Below are 18,848 nucleotides of genomic sequence, written 5' to 3'. Positions count from 1 at the left end.
TAGGGTTGGGTACCGTTCACATCTGAACCGATACCGGTACTGTTACCTGTGAATCGATACTGGTACCCAACGGTACCTTTTTTCGGTACTTTAGTCACTAATCTTTTTATCTACCTACCTCAGTTGTAAAAAAAAAAATCCAAACTTCAAATTATTTATTGTCATTATTATTTATTTAGAACAATTTGTTAATATATATATAATATATACTGTAATATTGCAGCGAGCGTTGTCTGCATCTAGATTTGTAAAGTGTAACCACACTTCGGCTTGTCATTGACTGCTTTGTTGTATGTCAAATCCTAGGTAAGCTTGTATTGTCGCGTGAAGGTTGACCTGAACGTGCGGCACACTTCATTCGTTTCGCGGTAAACTAAACGTTGACGTCATCGGACTTAAACATTTATTTAAAAATATTATTGCATTACCGAAATGTGGCACCGGTGGATCTCACGTGAATCGGTACTGGGTACTAGTAGTACCGACGTGATTCGGTCGATACCCTTAAAAGTACCGGATTCGGGCGGCTACGTTGTGCAGTGGGCAAGGCGCTCACCACGAATACTGGAGACGCTGGGTGTTCGAGCTCAGCGCTCCACATTGCTTTCAGTTTAGCTGGTCGTCCGTACTAATACACATTGGCAGTATTAGGGGGTGGGAAACTGATGGGTGGGGATCGGGCGTTGTGGACAGCGACTCCTACAGGTCGGTTGGTGCGCCTGCGCAGTAGAATCAGGAAGCGATGGGGGCGGCGCCCCTCCAAAGCGCAGACCCCTGACGCTGAAAGATCGCGCCGCGCAGGTGAGAAGATGCGACTCCTGTTACCTCGAGTATCGGAGGGGACTCGTGCTATGTATGACTTAGTCCACATTGCAGCCGGCTTGTGGGAGGCAAGAAACAGCGTTCGAGACAGGGGAGGGTTGAATTGGATGATACGAAATTGGGATGGGAGAAAAATAGAAAAATGGGAGAAAAAAGTTGATCAAAAAAATAAGTACCGGATTCGGTACCCATCCCTACTCACAACGTGGAAGGGCGAAAACAAGGAAGCCCCCCGGTCAGGCTGAGGCATTTGGGGGGTCCTGAGCGATGGTTAGATATCATGTCTGTCCTCAACCGGCTGTCATCTTAAAATGTGAACATGTTGCCTAGTCCTAAAATATTCCTTCTGTTTTCTATGTTTTTTCTTCTCTTTTTTTGTGGTTGTTGTTCTTGTTTTAATTTTTTTATTTAATTTAATAAAAAAAAAATGGCAGATAGAGGAGTCAGAGGAGTTTACACTCTGGTTCCTATGTGTGGGTTAACATGGACCATCTCTACGCATCTCCCTTCTTAACTTACCGCTAGTTCTGTCTCATTTCTCCTTACAGTTCGAAAAATTCCCAACAAAAGTTGACCCCTTCTACAGACACAGTGTGAGTTTCGCTATATGCTGCGTATTATGCGCTTGTAGAGCCATTTTGTACCTTTGTCCATCCTGCCATCCCCAGCCCATGCTAGCTACTTGGTGTTGTAGCTGTGTATGTGTGTCTGTCTTGTCTATGTATAATAGAATTCCAAGCCATCGCTCATCTGCTTCTGTTTAAATAGATACTGAAAGCGGCTTATCTATAGTGTGTTGTCACGTTTTAACCGTGTAGCTCCCAACAACTGCTTTGAATGGAAGACACAATGCTGGCTTCTTCCATCTTGTAGCGTTAAGCTTCATTGTACATGTACACGACAATTAAAATACGTGCATTATGGATATGGTGTGTGTGTGTAGAGAGAATGTGTTATGGCTTAGAAGGGACGCTAAATCTTTGTCTTGCTTTATTTCCTCTCATTTGCATATCTGACTAACTGGAGTGGCTTGCCTCTAATTCGCTAAACGGGAGCCTATACTTCAGCCGTCACCCATTCCGTTTTCACAGCACATTTCACTGTTTGTGTGCATGTGTGTCTGCGTAGGTTTGTGTGTGCAACAAAGATACATGAATGAATTGGGGGGAATATATATATATATAACTATATAGTAGGCTTGTCCCCGACTAAGGATTTGTATAGTCTTAGGCAGTTAGTCTCGCTGGTATGCACACCATTAGCGTTAGCCACGCTTCTAGGCCTCTTTGCTTTTGGAAAGAATGATCCCAAAAAATATATATATATATATTATAAAAAGAAATTTTATAATTTGCATTCGACTAAGAGGTTGGCAGTCGACTACGGCTCCTTTCGGTCGACTATTCGACTAGTCGGGGTCAGCCCTACTATATATATAACTCATCAGAGTGAATAACAGTTATTTCAGTATATAAACTGTACTATATATATATAACTCATGAGTGAATAACAGTTATTTCAGTATATAAACTGTACTAACTCATGAGTGAATAACAGTTATTTCAGTATATAAACTGTACTATATATATAACTCATGAGTGAATAACAGTTATTTCAGTATATAAACTGTACTATATATATAACTCATGAGTGAATAACAGTTATTTCAGTATATAAACTGTACTATATATATAACTCATGAGTGAATAACAGTTATTTCAGTATATAAACTGTACTATATATATAACTCATGAGTGAATAACAGTTATTTCAGTATATAAACTGGAAGAAACATTCTGCGTGGTCACAAGAAAGCCACCCAGCTTTCACATGATGTTGATTACATCACAGTTGAGAATCACTGGTAGTCGTTCCGTCTGAGAAAGTCGCTCCTATTCTGAAATATCAGTCGTCATTAGACACTAGAGATTCATTGGAAACCTCTATGACTCATTATATAACCCATTGTCATATTTCCATTTCCGCAGCTGTTGTCTTACATATTGTATACCCAGACAAGCGTGCCATCTTCTCCTTCACTCATCCCTTTCTCTCTCTTCCTCTTCCCTCAGTTGTTCCACTCCTATCCACCGGCCATGTCCGGCATCCCCCCGGTCATTCCCCCCACCGGGCCCTTTGGGTCGCTGCAGGGGGCCTTCCAGCCCAAGGTGAGAGCACACAGGACGTTTGAAACCAGAATCTTAAATCCAAGCGTAGATCGAAGGACCTAACCGCTAAGTTTTATATTCCTGCTCTATAACCAATATTTTGTGTTTGTTAGACTTCTAACCCATTGGATGTCTCCACAAGACCTGGAGGGGTCCCACACACACTACTACAGAAGGACCCTAGGGTAAGGGCGCGCGCACACACACACACACACACACACACACACACACACACACACACACACACACACACACACACACACACACACACACACACTACTACTACAGAAGGACCCTAGGGTAAGGGCACACACACACTACTACAGAAGGACCCTAGGGTAAGGGCACACACACACTACTACAGAAGGACCCTAGGGTAAGGGCACACACACACTACTACAGAAGGACCCTAGGGTAAGGGCACACACACACTACTACAGAAGGACCCTAGGGTAAGGGCACACACACACTACTACAGAAGGACCCTAGGGTAAGGGCACACACACACTACTACAGAAGGACCCTAGGGTAAGGGCACACACACACTACTACAGAAGGACCCTAGGGTAAGGGTACACACACACACACACACACACACACACACACACACACACTACTACACAACCCGTGGCTCGCGAGGCACATGTGGCTATTTGCCCGTCAAATGTGTGGCTCTTTAATCCATTGATTAAAAAAAATATTTATTTTTGCTTATTCATTCCATAAGAACGTAGAATAAACATTTATAGACTTCTTTTTTTTTTGGTCCATTTTCATGTTCTTGGTATCTGAGTCTAGGGACATCTATGGATCTCACTCAGGGAATGTATTCCCAGTGTCAGAAATATTGTGTCTGTTACTAGGCTTGAGTAAATTGTAATGAACCAAAGGAGAATATCAATTCTATATATTTTTTTTTGTATATTTGACTGTGAATAACACCATGCAAAAATTTACCAGACCTGAAAAATCTAAGCAAATTAATAAAGGGAAGATGATTAAACAGAAGGTTTTGTAGATACAGTACTGAATTCTGCCATCCGGACGCATGCAATTTGATATCAGGCCTATAAATGACCTTATCATGGCCAAGTCGCACATCTATGGATCGGGCCTCCCCTTTCCAATGGCAGAGTTCAATCTGGATTTAGTATCACCAGGCGTGATTCACAAACCGTGAATGAAATCTACTGTAAGTACAGTTACTTTTTTATAATATAAATTTCTCCACCATTTTTCAAAGAAGGACCCTAATAAATAGTTCAAAACGAACTAATTAACATATAGAGAATCTTTCATACAACATGTGAAACACAAAACATTTTGCAATGAACAAAACCTGTCTCACACTCACGAATCCCAGTCCATGCTTACACCTGCAGGTCTTGATTTTAAAGGGACATTTTAACATTTCAATTTGGACAAGAATGTAGCCACCATGTACAGATGATAATTAGAAGTGCTTGAGTGAAAAATAACTCTCTCTCTCTCTCTCTCTCTCTCTCTCTCTCTCTCTCTCTCTCTCTCTCTCTCTCTCTCTCTCTCTCACTCTCGCTCTCTCTCTCTCTCTCTCTCTCTTTTCTAGCTAGCGGATCCGTTTCGGCCTGTTCTCAGGGTGAGTGCTTTATTCGCAATAGTCTCTAGTCCCCAGGCACGCACACACACACACACACACACACACACACACACACACACACACACACACACACAGACAAACTCATAACAGCCATTCTACCTACCAGGGGTCTTCTGATATAATAGATAGTGTCTTTAATTAAGTGGAAGCTGCACCAGGAGGTAGACCAGACAAGGACAAACCACAGCAACAAAGGGGATTCTTATGAAACATAATGCCTCTGGAAATGGTGTATTTTAGCTATTGCTCAAAACACTGTAGAGCAGACTCAATAATATAGAGCCGACTCAACACTAGAGAGCAGACTCAACACTGTAGAGCACCACTGTTCCTAATAAAGATTATTTTAACTGCAAGTGAAGAAAACAGTGTGTGCTGGAGAAGTTGGTTTCTTAACAGTCAGCAACACTCAGTCAGTAACACTCTTACTCCCCATACACACACTTGTACTCAGGTGGGCGATAGCTCTATTGTTTGATAGACCACTTATTTTTGAAAATGTGCACGTTGCTTGTTCACATCACAGATCAGTGTGGTGACGGTGTGTTTTGTGTGTTTTGACAGAAACCAGGGAAGTGGTGTGCCATGCATGTCCATATCGCCTGGCAGATATACCACCACCAACAGAAAGTAAAGGTGAGACATCTTTTGTGCAAGCACACGCACACGCACACGCACACACACACACACACACACACACACACACACACACACACACACACACACACACACACACACACACACACTGAGAACCCCTCCCCCACTCTACCATCTCCCCTAATGTTGAGTTTCTACAGTGCAGAGGTGTCCCGACATCTTCTACCTTATTCTCCCCTTAAAGGAACACGCCAACTTTTTGGGAAATTCACTTATTTGCCATCTACCCTGGAGTTAGACAAGCAGAGACATACCCCTTTCTTCTCTGTGCAAGCATTAGGCTTAGGGAACAGCCGAGCCCTTAGCCTAGCTTAGCGTCATTCACTGGAAGTAGGTGTGCCAGTGTAGCCTAGTTCCCAACAGTCACAAAATACACTCAAAATTGGAATATAAATAGGGATGCTCGATATTGGCTTTTTTACATATACCGATATTGTCCAACTCTTAATTTCCGATACCGATATCAACCGATATCAACCGATACCGATATATGCAGGGTTTCTCCCCCCAAAAAACGTAATAATTTCAGGTAATTAACATTACATATGTCTTGTTGTGGAATTAACATAACATTATGCATACTTTTGACAATAAATAAAATCAGAATTTGTTCTTACTTGCTTGCCTGGGTAAATAAAGGTTATAGAAATGTAAAAAAAAAAAAAAAATTGAAAACCGATACTGATATTTTCCGATATCACATTTTAATGCCAATATCGGTAGGCCGATAATATCGGACATCCCTAAATATAAAGTTTTCTTTAGCATCACCACCCCTTTTATCAACACAGATTCAACAAAATTTGTAGAAGACAATATGGGATTATTTTTTATTAGAAATTTATTTTTTCCCACTGGGTGGGGGGGGGTGGGGGGGGTCCTAGACACAGGCTTGGACTGTGGGCTCTGCTACAGTGTAATGGAACGTGTCTCCTGGAATAAAAGGCCTTGTAGAACAGCTGCCGTTGTTACCATTCAGGAAGCTTTGCTATTGGAGGACTGCCATCATGTGGTACCAGTGATTCTAATAGCTATTTACAACAAAGTAAAACCTTAAAACAGCGGTAAGAAAACATGACTGTAAAGATCTGTCCATAAATCCCTGGTTAAAATATTTATTACACTCCAGGCAATAAAACAGCTCATCAGGCAGTCGTGATATTATCACTGCGACCTTTTTGGCAAGGAGTCGTATGTGTTATTTGTGAAACAGGAGAATGTATACAGATATGAGTATAATATATAACCATGAATGTCTCTCTGCTGATTAAATAAATCAGATGGGTCATCTCAGTGTTGATGTAGCGATGACGTAAATGCCTATTTAATACAAATGATTAAATATGATTGAATATTCATATATTAACCCTTTCACAACCACACTACAGAATGTTAACCTTTCACTACCACACTACAGACGGTTAACACCTCGGAGGTTATTACATATGTTCTTTCTGTGTGTTTGTGTGTGTGTGTGTTTGTCTGTGTGTTTGTGTGTGTGTGTTTATGTGTGTTTGTGTGTGTGTATGTGTGTGTGTGTGTGTGTGTGTGTGTGTGTGTGTGTGTGTGTGTGTGTGTGTGTGTGTGTGTGTGTGTGTGTGTGTGTGGCGTCTTCCAGCAGCAGATGCAGGTCGACCCCCACAAGCTAGACTTTGGCCTCAAGCCAGAGTTCCTCTGTCGACCCCCGGGCCCCAGCCTCTTTGGCGCCATCCATCACCCCCACGACTTGGCACGGCCCGCCACGCTCTTCTCCGCAGCAGGTGAGTGTGTGCGACTGTGCGTGTGTAGTATGTGCCGGAGGAGCCCTGTGTTGGGGGGGGGGGGTGACAGATGTCTTCACAATGGCAGTCTTCTGCTCACACACTGTAGATCAAGTTCCTCCTTGTCCTGACCACTGAGACAGTTGTTGATGGCGTTTGGAATTAACTGAAAATCTCCACATGATCTATGGATCAAAAGGGAGGATCAGTGCACTGGCTTCTGAATTTATGGCGCTTTTCCACTGCATAGTACTACTGGCCCGACTCCACCCGACCGTACTCGCCTTTCTTGGTTTTCCATCTGGAAAGCGATTGTGGATGGTACATGGTGGTACCGGGTACTTTTTTGGTAGCCCCTCCGTCGAGGTTCCAATGCGAGCCGAAGCGATACCACAAGGTGGGGTGAAAACACTGCAGACCACTGATTGGTCAGAGAAAATCGTCAATTAACCAGGAAATGTGTGTGAAAATTGTATTAAGTAAGCTGATAAATCCTGTGATCTAAGCCAGAACACGATTTTTCTTTCTTCTTACTGGGACTCTTAGATTATACATTGTATAATTGTACTTTTATTCTGCATCTTTCTAAATGTTCAGTGGATGTATACTTTTTTTTTTATGATTACTCTACATATAAATGTTATCTATAGCACCTTTAATCTGCAAACATAAGACTGTTCTGACAGCACAATATTGATTTTGTGCTGAAAAATGTGCTGGGGACATTATTTTTGAATGCATATAGCGTTATATCAATGACAATAGGTTCACTACAAACAGCACCCTGTGGTGGAAAATGATTTAATGAAAAGGAGAAATTCAGAGGAGGAAAATTAAACTATAATAGCGTCTGTTTCCACAGTAAATCATCTGTTGAGTGTTTGATGGTTATTTAGTTGTGCTTTAGAATGTAACCGCCATGAAACAATCAGAGAATAATTCCTGCTTTGTTCTCTCTACCACCACTCCCTCTCCTAGCTCGACCACCGTTACACTGATCGCTCTCAGCTCGGTCACGCTCTATTTTTCTCTCATCTTTTTTAAAATGAGTCGGGAAGCCGACAACAAAGCCTAACTTTTACTTTTAGCGTTAACAAGCGAACTAATGGGCGGTCAGGTGGCGTAGCGGAGATTGTGCTCGTCACCAATGCAAGAGGCTGCGGTCTCGACTCCCGGAGAGTCAGCATTGCCTTGGCTCGGGCTGATCGCTATACTAACTTGTTTGGCTGAGTTAGGGGGAGGGGAGCCGTGGGTGGGTCCTGGGCGTTGTGGACAGCGACCCCTACAGTTCGGTCGGGGCGCCTGCACAGCGAGGGTAGGATCTGGAGAGAGGTAGTGCGACCTTCCACACGTTACACTCTCCCGGTGAGAATCTGCGCGGCCAGGCTGGCTGCCGGCTGGCTGCACATGCGTCGGAGGAAAGCATGTGACAGTCTCCGGCCTCTCGGACCAACAGTAGGGGAAATTGCGCAACAACCAGGAAGGGGGTTGGGAATTGGCATAACGACTAACAGTGGGATGGGAGAAAAATCGGAAAAAGAAGGAGGGGAAAAAGATAATCAAAAAACAAGCGAACTAAACTGGTCCTAAATAAACACTAGAGTCCTTGTTTTGAATGAAGCGGTACAGACACACTGAAGCTGCTGCACTGTGTGTGTTAGACCAATCAGTGACGTCATCCCTGCAAACCCAGCCCCCATTGAGAGGGGTACTATCCAGTGAAAACCTGGTACCAAAAGCCATAGATATATATATAAAGACTAGATGACTCACCCGTGCTGCTGGCCAGACAGACGTTGCCACATGGTGGCCATCTTGTTACAGGGTCGCACACCCACTCATAACATGAATGTCTATAGTGTATGTACTATTGAAATAACCATAGCTTGCTACATTTTCAACCATTCGGTTTGTTAAAAACGTCAGAGATGTAGTTATCATACTGCATACTTATAATGGACTTTCATATGAAAATAATTTGTTTTATATCAAAATTCTTCCAAGCTAGAATCATAGGCACGTTAATAATAACATCCACACGCACACACTCACTTTAAACAAACAACTCACTGCAGCACCCACTTTACGCACTTTAGAACACCTAAACACACTTTATATTTATTGGTAAAGAATTTGCACTACAACCCATACCTCATTACACCTTACTGTAAATTGTACCTAAATTGTACCTCATCGGTCCCATTTCTGCTTTGCACTATATAGTATATTGTATATTAGTATATTGTATAGTATATTGTATGGTAACTCAGTTACTTCTACTCTGCATTGAACATTGTACATATGTACATACTGAACACTTGTGCCTACGTACGTGACTTCTATTTTATACTTGCTATACTTATTTTATTTTATACTTATCTATTTTTGTCTAGCACAGTCTGGAGCGTAACAGAAAGAAGCATTTTGTATAAAAGTATTCTGTACTTCTGTATGACAACTAATAAAGAAACTTGAAACTTGAACTTGAAACCAGAACTCAAGTTTATCCTACTGTTCCAAGTCTCTGGAAGAAAGCGTCTGCTACATGCCTATGTAATGTAAATGTGTGGATGATAACTAGTTTTGTATGGTGTCTGAAATGTGTAGTCTCTCCTACAGGCAGTGTTGTAGTCAAGTCACTAAATCTCAAGTCCGAGTCAAGAAGAGCCCAAGTCCAAGTCGAGTCCCCATTACTCTAGTCCGAGTCCAAGTCCAAGTCATCAAGGTTGAGTCCACTCCAGTCAAAGAGCTGACATACATTAAACATAAATGACAGCCATTTAGTTGATTAACTTTTTTGACTGTTTGTTTTATTTACAAACAAATGCACTAGCCATCAATATCTTATGCCAAATGATTAGGACCTATTACAAAAGAAAGTCAGAGTCATCAATGCTCAAGTCCAAGTCGAGTCACGAGTCCTGAACATCGAGTACTACAACACTGCCTACAGGCCAGTGTGTGCAGAGATACTGCTTATTTGTGGATCTCTCTGTCACTCTTTCAACGCCAATCTCTCCATCTCTCCCTTTGTCAGGTCCTACGCACCCATCAGCTGGTCCCTTCGGCCATCCAGCTCACCATCCTGGAAACTTCCTCACCCAGGCATCTCACTTAGGTAAGAGGCTAAATACGACCCACACATTGATAAAAAATAAAGTACTTATCTGTCACTGAAGGCATGAAGTTAAAAATACTTTTTTAAAGGACAAAATAACCTTCTCTCTCTCTCTCCCTCCCTCTCTCTCCCTCTCTCTCTCTCTCTCTCTCTCTGTAGAACCATTCAGTAGGCCACCATCATTCGGAGGCCTAGGAGCACTCAGTACAGCCGCCTTTGGTGGGCTGGGAAACCCAGCACTAAGTGAGTTTCAACTTCATGAACAACCTAGAACCAGGCTACTCTATACAGTAAACATATGTTATAGTATACAGTAGTTACAACAAGATATTGCATGTTGGCTTTGGAACCTAAGTTCAACCCCTCCCACCCACTATACACAGACTTGGCTGACAGAAGGAGCATGTTCAGTGCTAGACTAACACTCCCTATATGTAGCACTGAATGGCACAGGAAGTCCTTCATTCCGACAGCCATCACACTTTATAATTCATCACTGTGCCTCACTGCATCACTGAGCACAGGGTGACAGTACTACCTTCCTGGACTTTTAACATTTACAAATGTACACTTACTGTATATTTCTACTGTATATTTCATATTAGAATGTGACATGGGAAATGTATATCCCGGGCCGTATTTTATTCTTAGGCTTATTTTATTCTTATTCGTGACTTTTGTTTTTGTCTATCCAAATGTCTACTGTTTACTGTGAGCGATTTGTAGTGCCAAATTTCCCTTGGGATGAATAAAGTATTTGGCCACGGTAGTGAGATATGCATTTTAACTTGTGTCCTGCCGTTGTTTCTCCGTGTGTTGAATCCCTAACAGCGCCCAACTCCATGTTTGGCCATAAAGACGGCGGCCTCAGCGCACCGCAGCACTTCCCCAACAGCAGCAGCAGCAGCAGCAACAACAGCCACCAGGAGCCGTGGAACAGGCTGCACCGGACGCCGCCTTCCTTCCCCACGCCGCCGCCCTGGCTGAAGCCGGGAGACTCCGAGAGGAGCGCGTCCGTCAGTTCGCACGAGCGCGACCGAGACTCCGACAAGCGGGACTCGTCAGTCGGCAAAGACGACAAGGATAGGTGGGTGTTACTGTGTGGCAGGTTCTGGAGTTCAACTATTGTATAATAATAATAATAATAATAATAATAATAATAATAATAATAATAATAATAATAATAATAATAATAATAATAATAATAATAATAATAATAATAATAATAATAATAATAATAATAATAATAATAATAATAATAATAATAATAATAATAATAATAATAATAATAATAATGATAATAATAATAATAATAATAATAATAATAATAATAATAATAATAATAATAATAATAATAATAATAATAATAATAAAACTTTATTTGTATAGCACCTTTCATACAGAAACTGCAGCTCAAAGTGCTTCACAACAGAAAAAAGACAGGAAAATTAGCACATAAAGTGCAGACATATAAAATCACATTAGGATCTAACATCCCAACAGGCCACCTTGTTTATGGTTTGATTCAAAATATATCTATTGTCTATTTGATAAAAATAGACAATAATAAAAAGAGTAAGATAGAAGTAAGTAGAAGTAAGTAAGTAAAATAGTGCAATAAATAGTAGAATAGAATAGACATGAAATGAGCACATAAGGTGCAGACATATAAAGATTTTTTTTTTTTTACAGTGCAATAAAATAGTTCTGGATTACTGTTTAACAGTTCAAAGTTGTCTTTACCTTCTCTGTTTGGCATCCACAGTTTAAAACCTGACAGTCTTCCCTCCTGTTTGATACCCACTTTGACCCTTCGAACCTCCCACTCAGGGCAAACGTCCCTCTCAGGGCGCAGTTAGTTATTCACGCAGTAATAGCGTGAATATGTCTGGTAACACACCACACACTCCTGTCATACTCCTCTCGCTGGATGTATTTCCATCCGAAGTTTCTTTCCATCCTGATGGTCTGCAAGAACTTTTGAATATTTAACGGTAGAAAAGTATGAGAATACAGGTGCAAATGTTAAGTATGGTAATATCTGGCAAACAATTGGCAAGATTTACAATGAAGTCATAGCTCAGGTCAGAGAATGAGATAAAGAATAGAATAGTGAGATTGAAACAAACATTCATCAATATGGACATCATGAAGAGATACATAATACTGAATATGTGTGGTCCGTACTCGTATACAGATGTGAGACATGGACAATAACATCAAAGCTAGAGAAACGATTAGCGAGTACAGAAGTGCGGCTCTGGAGGAAAATGCTATGAATTTCATGGACTGATAGATCACAAATGAGGATGGAGAAGATCAGGAGTGAATGCTGAACTAATGAGGACAATTATCAGAAGACAATTGAGTTTTATGGGGCACCTCGTTCGTGTGGATGGACCTAAATCATAAGGATTACATAGAAGGAACTAGAAACATAGGAAGGCAGAGATATAGGGCGGCTACGTGGCGTAGTGGGCAAGGCGCTCGCCACGAAATGCTGGAGACGCTGGGCTCGTCAGTTCGAGCCCAGCGCTCCACATTTGCTTTCAGTTTAGCTGGTCGTCCGTACTAATACACATTGGCCGTATTAGGGGGTGGGAAACTGATGGGTGGGGATCGGGCGTTGTGGACAGCGACTCCTACAGGTCGGTTGGTGCGCCTGCGCAGTAGAATCAGGAAGTGTCAGGGGCAGCGTGAGCCTCCCACGCGTTACTCCTCGCCACTGAGAGATCGAGCTGCGCAGGTGAAAAGATGCGACTGCTGTTACCTCAAGTACCGGAGGGGACTTGTGCTATGTATGACTTAGTCCACATTGCTTGTGGGAGGCAAGAAACAGCGTTCGTGACAGGGGAGGGTTGAATTGGATGATACGAAATTGGGATGGGAGAAAATATAGAAAAATGGGAGAAGAAGTGGATCAAAAAAAGGAAGGCAGAGATATACACTAATGGATAATAAAGACTGATTTTAATTAACTATTACACTGTGAGGTCAAGGATGATGACGATGATCAGCTATTTTGTTGGAGTTGACTCTTGTTTTCCCAAGGGTCAAAGGTTATACTGAGGGACCAAGGTCAGGGAGTGTCACTCCATTTAATTTAATTTAATGTACTTTTGTGGGAGTCAGAGAAGTGAATCATTTCTAAGGTATATTTTCATAACTGAATAACAAACCGTCTTCTGAGGAAAATTGGATCCCTGGAACACAGTTTGAAACTAGAAAGCTTCCTGAAAAGTTACTATTTCATTGCTGTCGTTTACAAAGGCAGGGCCCGCGATTTTGTTAACACACTTATTCTAAGCTTACGTTTGGATCACAGTGCCTACAAATATTTAGTTTTAACCCTTTCACTACCACACTACAGATGGTTAACCGTCTGTAGTGTGGTAGTGAAAGGGTTAACGTTCTGTAGTGTGGTTGTGAAAGGTTTAACCCTTTGTCGTGTGGCAGTGAGAGGGTTAACCTGCTGTATTGTCGCAGTGAAAGGGTTAACCCTTTGGTAGTGTGGTTAATGTATGATAACATAAAAAGAATAATTCTAAGAATTCTAGTGAATGTCTTTTGTAGGCTCTGCAAACAAATCCCCCCTCCTCCGAAACTGCATAGTGCAGCTTTAAACATGTATATGTAATTAAATAAACGGCGTAGTGCAGCTTTAAACATGTATATGTAATTAAATAGACTGCATAGTGCAACTTTAAACATGTATATGTAATTAAATAAACTGCGTAGTGCAGCTTTAAACATGTATATGTAATTAAATAAACTGCATAGTGCAGCTTTAAACATGTATATGTAATTAAATAAACTGCGTAGTGCAGCTTTAAACATGTATATGTAATTAAATAAACTGCGTAGTGCAGCTTTAAACATGTATATGTAATTAAATAAACTGCATAGTGCAGCTTTAAACATGTATATGTAATTAAATAAACTGCGTAGTGCAGCTTTAAACGTGTATATGTAATTATATAAACTGCATAGTGCAGCTTTAAACATGTATATGTAATTAAATAAACTGCAGCTTTAAACATGTATATGTAATTATATACAGTAAATGGCGTAGAGCACCTTTAAACATGTATATGTAATTATATAAATGGCGTAGAGCACCTTTAAACATGTATATGTAATTAAATAAACTTGACAGTGATGGTGGAATCCCTTGTGTGTGTGTTTCCAGGGACTCCAGGGACATTGAAAAGCGCCACCTGAACCATTCGTCCCCGGTCCCCGTCACCAACACCATCAGCCTGCTCGGCCACAACCGGCCCCCCGAGCACCACAGGAACCACCCGCCCTCGGGCCCCGGAGAGCCTCCCAGAGACAAGGACAAGCCCAAAGAGCGTGAGAGGGAGCACTCGGACTCCTGGAAGGACGGTGGCGCGGCGGATGACCACAACAAGCTCAAAGAGAACCACCACGGCGACAAGGACGCGCCGGTCATCCACGACGGGCGAGCGTCTTCGGAGGACAAGCTGTCCAACAACAGGGGGACGCCGTCGCCCTACGTGCGCCAGACCAGCCTGGAGCGTCCCAACGGCGGCCTGAGCCGGGAGGTCCTGGAGAAGAAGGGGGAGCCGGCCTTCGAGCACCAGAAGAAAAACAGCGAACAGGTGAAGGTGAAGGAGGAGAGGAAGGAGGAGCAGGACGGACCTGCCGACAGAGCCAGCGAGCACCACCCTCCTCCTCCCGCGCCTCCTCCTCCCACGGCCAACCTACACCCTCCCTCGCCCATGAGCCTGCCCATGATGGCCGGCGTCCATCCCCTCAACAGCATCAGCGGCCTGGAGAGAACTCGAATGGTGGCGCCCTTCATGGGCATCAGCCCCATCCCGGGGGCCGAGCGGTTCCCCGGTTACCCCTTTCACTGGGACCCCATGAGGGACCCCTACAGGGGCCTCGACATACACAGACGGGACCCTCTGGCCAGGGAACTCCTGCTGAGGAGCGACCCCCTGCACCGGCTGGCGGGGCCGCGCCTCTACGAGGCGGAGCGCTCGTACAGGGAGCGCGAGCCCCACGACTTTAACCGCGACCACCACCCGCACGCTCTGGCCCTGGAGCAGAGGAGGGAACACGAACAGCGAGCGCAGCTGGAGGAGCGCGAGCGACTGCACATGCTCAGAGAGGACTACGAGCACAGCCGCCTCCACCACGCCATGCACCACCACCCAGCCCTAGACGGACACCTGCCCCACCACCACCCCGCGTCGGGCCTCATGGTCCCCGGACTACCCAGCATGCACTACCCCAGGGTCAGCCCTGCCGCGGCTGCAGCCGCCGCTGCTGCTGCCGCCGCCGCCCATCATCAAAATGGAATTCTCAACAACAAAGCACCGCCCACTGCCTCTCTTAGCGCCCCGCCCCCTCTCATTCCCTCACTGGGCGCCACCAGACCCGGCTCGCCTAGACGGACTACTCCGTTGGCCACTGACATCATCAGAGACAGACCCACCTCGCACGCCCACAAGGACATAGAGGCACGGTGAGCGCAGAGCTGAGCTCCTCGCTCATCATCACAGACTAGAGGCGCACTCTAGTGCCCCCTACAGACCCGTGCCTCAAAGAACACTGAACTCACACCAAGCACTTAGCCTTGGGCAGACACCAGACTGTGTAACATAGCTGTGAATAACTTATGTGGGTAGAAATGCTGCCCAGGCAATGAATTTCTTTTTTGTACAAAACAATACATAACAAAGGGACAATAATCATGGAACAAAAAAAACAGATTTTTCAAAGCTTTTTTCCAGTTTGCTCCTTTGTTTTTTTGTGTGTGTATTCTTTCCTCTTGTATAAGCAAAGTCATCTGGAATTATGTGGAAGGTCTATAGATCTCTATAGGAACAACAGTCAAGACAATTGACCTATCTCAAACCCCCGCCCTCTTTTCTTGATCCTCCAATCACAACTGTTGTGGCTCTCCTTGGACCAAACAAAGTTTCTGATTGGAGGATCAAGAAAAGAGGGCGGGGTTTGAGATACTGTTGATTTTGGAACGTACAGGTACTTCAGCAGCACTCGACGAGACAGCAGTGTGTAAATATGATGCGTACGGTCGATGTGCTTCACTCCTTTTGGATTCAAATCAAACAAATATGCAAAAGGGTGTTTTGAAAGCTTTACTTTGAACAAAATGTAAATAGAGGAGTTATTTGGGAGGAGGAGATTCAGAATGTAATTTTGGCAGATTGTTGTTTTTTTTGGTTGACGCGGCTGATTACATTAAAGGGGGAACACACCACTCTAATCAAACATTCGAATGTCGTTTTCTTGGCCTAAGACACGTCAATGAATATATTTGTGTGAACATGAGCTACTCTCTCATAAAGACAAAAACCAGAGAAGTAAGAATCAAAATTGTGATGTCATCAAGTACAGGGGTGTAAAAAGTACCCAGAAATTATACTTAAGTGAAAGTATGAGTACCATCTCAAAATCATACTCAAGTAAAAGTAACGTAAAAAAGTTTCTACTTTTAAATGTACTTAAGTACAAAAAAGTTTAAACTTTTTTTTATTCCGAGGCAATGAAATGTTCCGTTTCGTCCTCTTCATCACTCGTACTATCGTTTGTGGCCATCTTCTGTAGCTTGTCACGCTGACTGTCTATTCTTCTGATAGCAGGTGTTTAATCAAAGATTTGATTGGCTGTTTTTAAATAAAATGCGGCCACAGGATTAATAACATTAACGTTAGTTCGGCCAGAGAAACAAATATACTAATTCAAATAGTTGGACCTATGAGATTTGTACTTTGTAGGTCTGCATTTTAAATGTAAGGAGTAAAAAGTATGTTTTTTTTCTCTGAAATGTAATTGAGTAAAAGTACAAGTATACAAACTTAATACTACTCGAGTAAAGTACAAATCCCCAAAAACAGTACTTAAGTATTGTAACGAAGTACAATTACTCAAGTACTTTACACCCCTGATCAAGTATAAAGTCTGGAGCTGCTCTGCTGACAATGAATGGGAGAGTGATTTTGTGGACCCACGATTGTTTTCTTTTTTTTATATCCAAATGAGCTTCATTCTATAGTAGTGATATCAGTTCTGAAACAGAAAATGTATACCTATGAACTCAGAACATTCCCCTGGGTGCTTTGTGTCATATATACAAATATTTTCCAATTCATTGTCTATGGAGCAGCTATGGAGCAGACTTTATACTTGATGACATTTAGTTTTAGTTTTTAAGCACTCTTTAGTTTTTGCATTTGGGAGAGAGTTGCTCATTTTCACTCATGTATATGTACTCTTACACCAGAGGAATAACGTGTATGAATTCTGGAATTAGGCATAGTTCCCCGTTAACCTTCTACCAGAGACACAAGCCCCTCTCTCTCCCCAATTCAACTATGCAACAATCGTCTGGGCTCCCTTTCTGAAAGCAGGCCTTGTCTCCAACAAACCACAAACCATCTGTCCTGGCGAGGGATATAAAACTGTATTCTCTCCGTGACCCAGACCTCACTAACTTGGTACTTCTCTACCACAATGTAAGCTTTAACCCTTCCACTACCACCGACGCAAGCTTTAACCCTTCCACTACCACCGACGCAAGCTTTAACTGATCCCCAAGGGGTTCATAGAGGGGAAAAGGCGGAAAAAAACGAATCAATGGGATAATACAGAAATATTGGGACAAATATATTTTCTTTCAAGTATAATATTATGTGTTGACAATCCTTAAAAAGGTATTTATGAAGGTATTTGAAGATTCCCAGTGTCAGAAGTCACTAGCACAAAGGGTGACAATAAAGACATACTAATAACATTTAAATAATAGTTTATTTTATTTTTTTTAAATCGTTTCTTCTTCAAGATAATTGCCACCAGTCTCGTTCTGGAGAGAATACAGTGCATTAAACAACAAGACAGCACCCCACCCCACCCCCCTATCGAAGGAGTGTAAAGTATGTGTTTTCAAAAAATAGGTTCTGTTGGTCGAACAGTGTATTAAAAGTGCTACCCTGAGTTGTCGTACCTACAAAACAAGGAAAAAAGTCAAAAAATTCGACAGTTTATTTCTAAAGAGCAGAGATCTATTTTAGTGGAGTCCAATGAAGGTTTTAGTTGTTGCGCTTCAAACTCTGTGAGATCATGTTGTGATCAGTGTTCTTTTTTTTTATCCAAACATTAAAACTGTCCGCCAGAGTGGTTAGTCGTACTGATAAGATTCTTCAATGAAAAATACTTTTTTTTGCTGTTTATCATGTACGTAAAAATGAAGTCTTTCTAGAACATGTACAAAAATGAGAGAAAAGAAATGAAGCGACTGAATCTTCAGCATGCTCCTCATTTAAACTTGTGTTATGTAAATTGTGCCATGTTATTAAAAAATGTGTACTAAATGTGTACTTGTCTGTAGACTTTTTGTAATGCCACTCAGGCGCTCCTTTTAACCCTTTCACTACCACACTACCAAAGGGTTGACCTTTTCACTGCGACAATACAGAAGGTTAACCCTTGCACTGCCACACGGCAAAGGGTTAAGTCTTTCACAACCACACTACAGAAGCGGTTAACCTTCTGTAGTGTGGTAGTGAAAGGGTTAACCATCTGTAGTGTGGTAGTGAAAGGGTTAACCTTATGTAGTGTGACAGTGAAAGGGTTAACATTATGTAGTGTGACAGTGAAAGGGTTAACCCTTTGTCGTGTGGCAGTGAAAGGTTTAA

General features: G+C 42.5%; 1 protein-coding gene across 1 annotated transcript in view; it reads left to right on the top strand.

The window, feature by feature from the left end:
* The window catches only part of auts2a (activator of transcription and developmental regulator AUTS2 a), a 537,648-nt gene extending 519,155 nt beyond the window's left edge, over positions 1 to 18,493 (top strand). The window contains exons 8-17 of the mRNA XM_084320130.1: positions 1,371 to 1,415; positions 2,895 to 2,990; positions 3,104 to 3,175; positions 4,576 to 4,605; positions 5,191 to 5,262; positions 6,902 to 7,043; positions 10,081 to 10,161; positions 10,321 to 10,404; positions 10,993 to 11,248; positions 14,351 to 18,493. Of these exons, the coding sequence (XP_084176256.1) occupies positions 1,371 to 1,415; positions 2,895 to 2,990; positions 3,104 to 3,175; positions 4,576 to 4,605; positions 5,191 to 5,262; positions 6,902 to 7,043; positions 10,081 to 10,161; positions 10,321 to 10,404; positions 10,993 to 11,248; positions 14,351 to 15,659 (2,187 nt within the window). The 3' untranslated portion in view covers positions 15,660 to 18,493. The remainder of the gene's footprint in view (positions 1 to 1,370; positions 1,416 to 2,894; positions 2,991 to 3,103; positions 3,176 to 4,575; positions 4,606 to 5,190; positions 5,263 to 6,901; positions 7,044 to 10,080; positions 10,162 to 10,320; positions 10,405 to 10,992; positions 11,249 to 14,350) is intronic.
* Positions 18,494 to 18,848: the final 355 nt, after the last annotated feature.

The sequence above is a fragment of the Notolepis coatsorum genome (genome assembly GCF_963971535.1).
Source record: "Notolepis coatsorum genome assembly, chromosome: 8".
Lineage (NCBI taxonomy): Eukaryota > Metazoa > Chordata > Actinopteri > Aulopiformes > Paralepididae > Notolepis > Notolepis coatsorum.
This window is presented reverse-complemented; position numbering and strand designations above follow the sequence as displayed.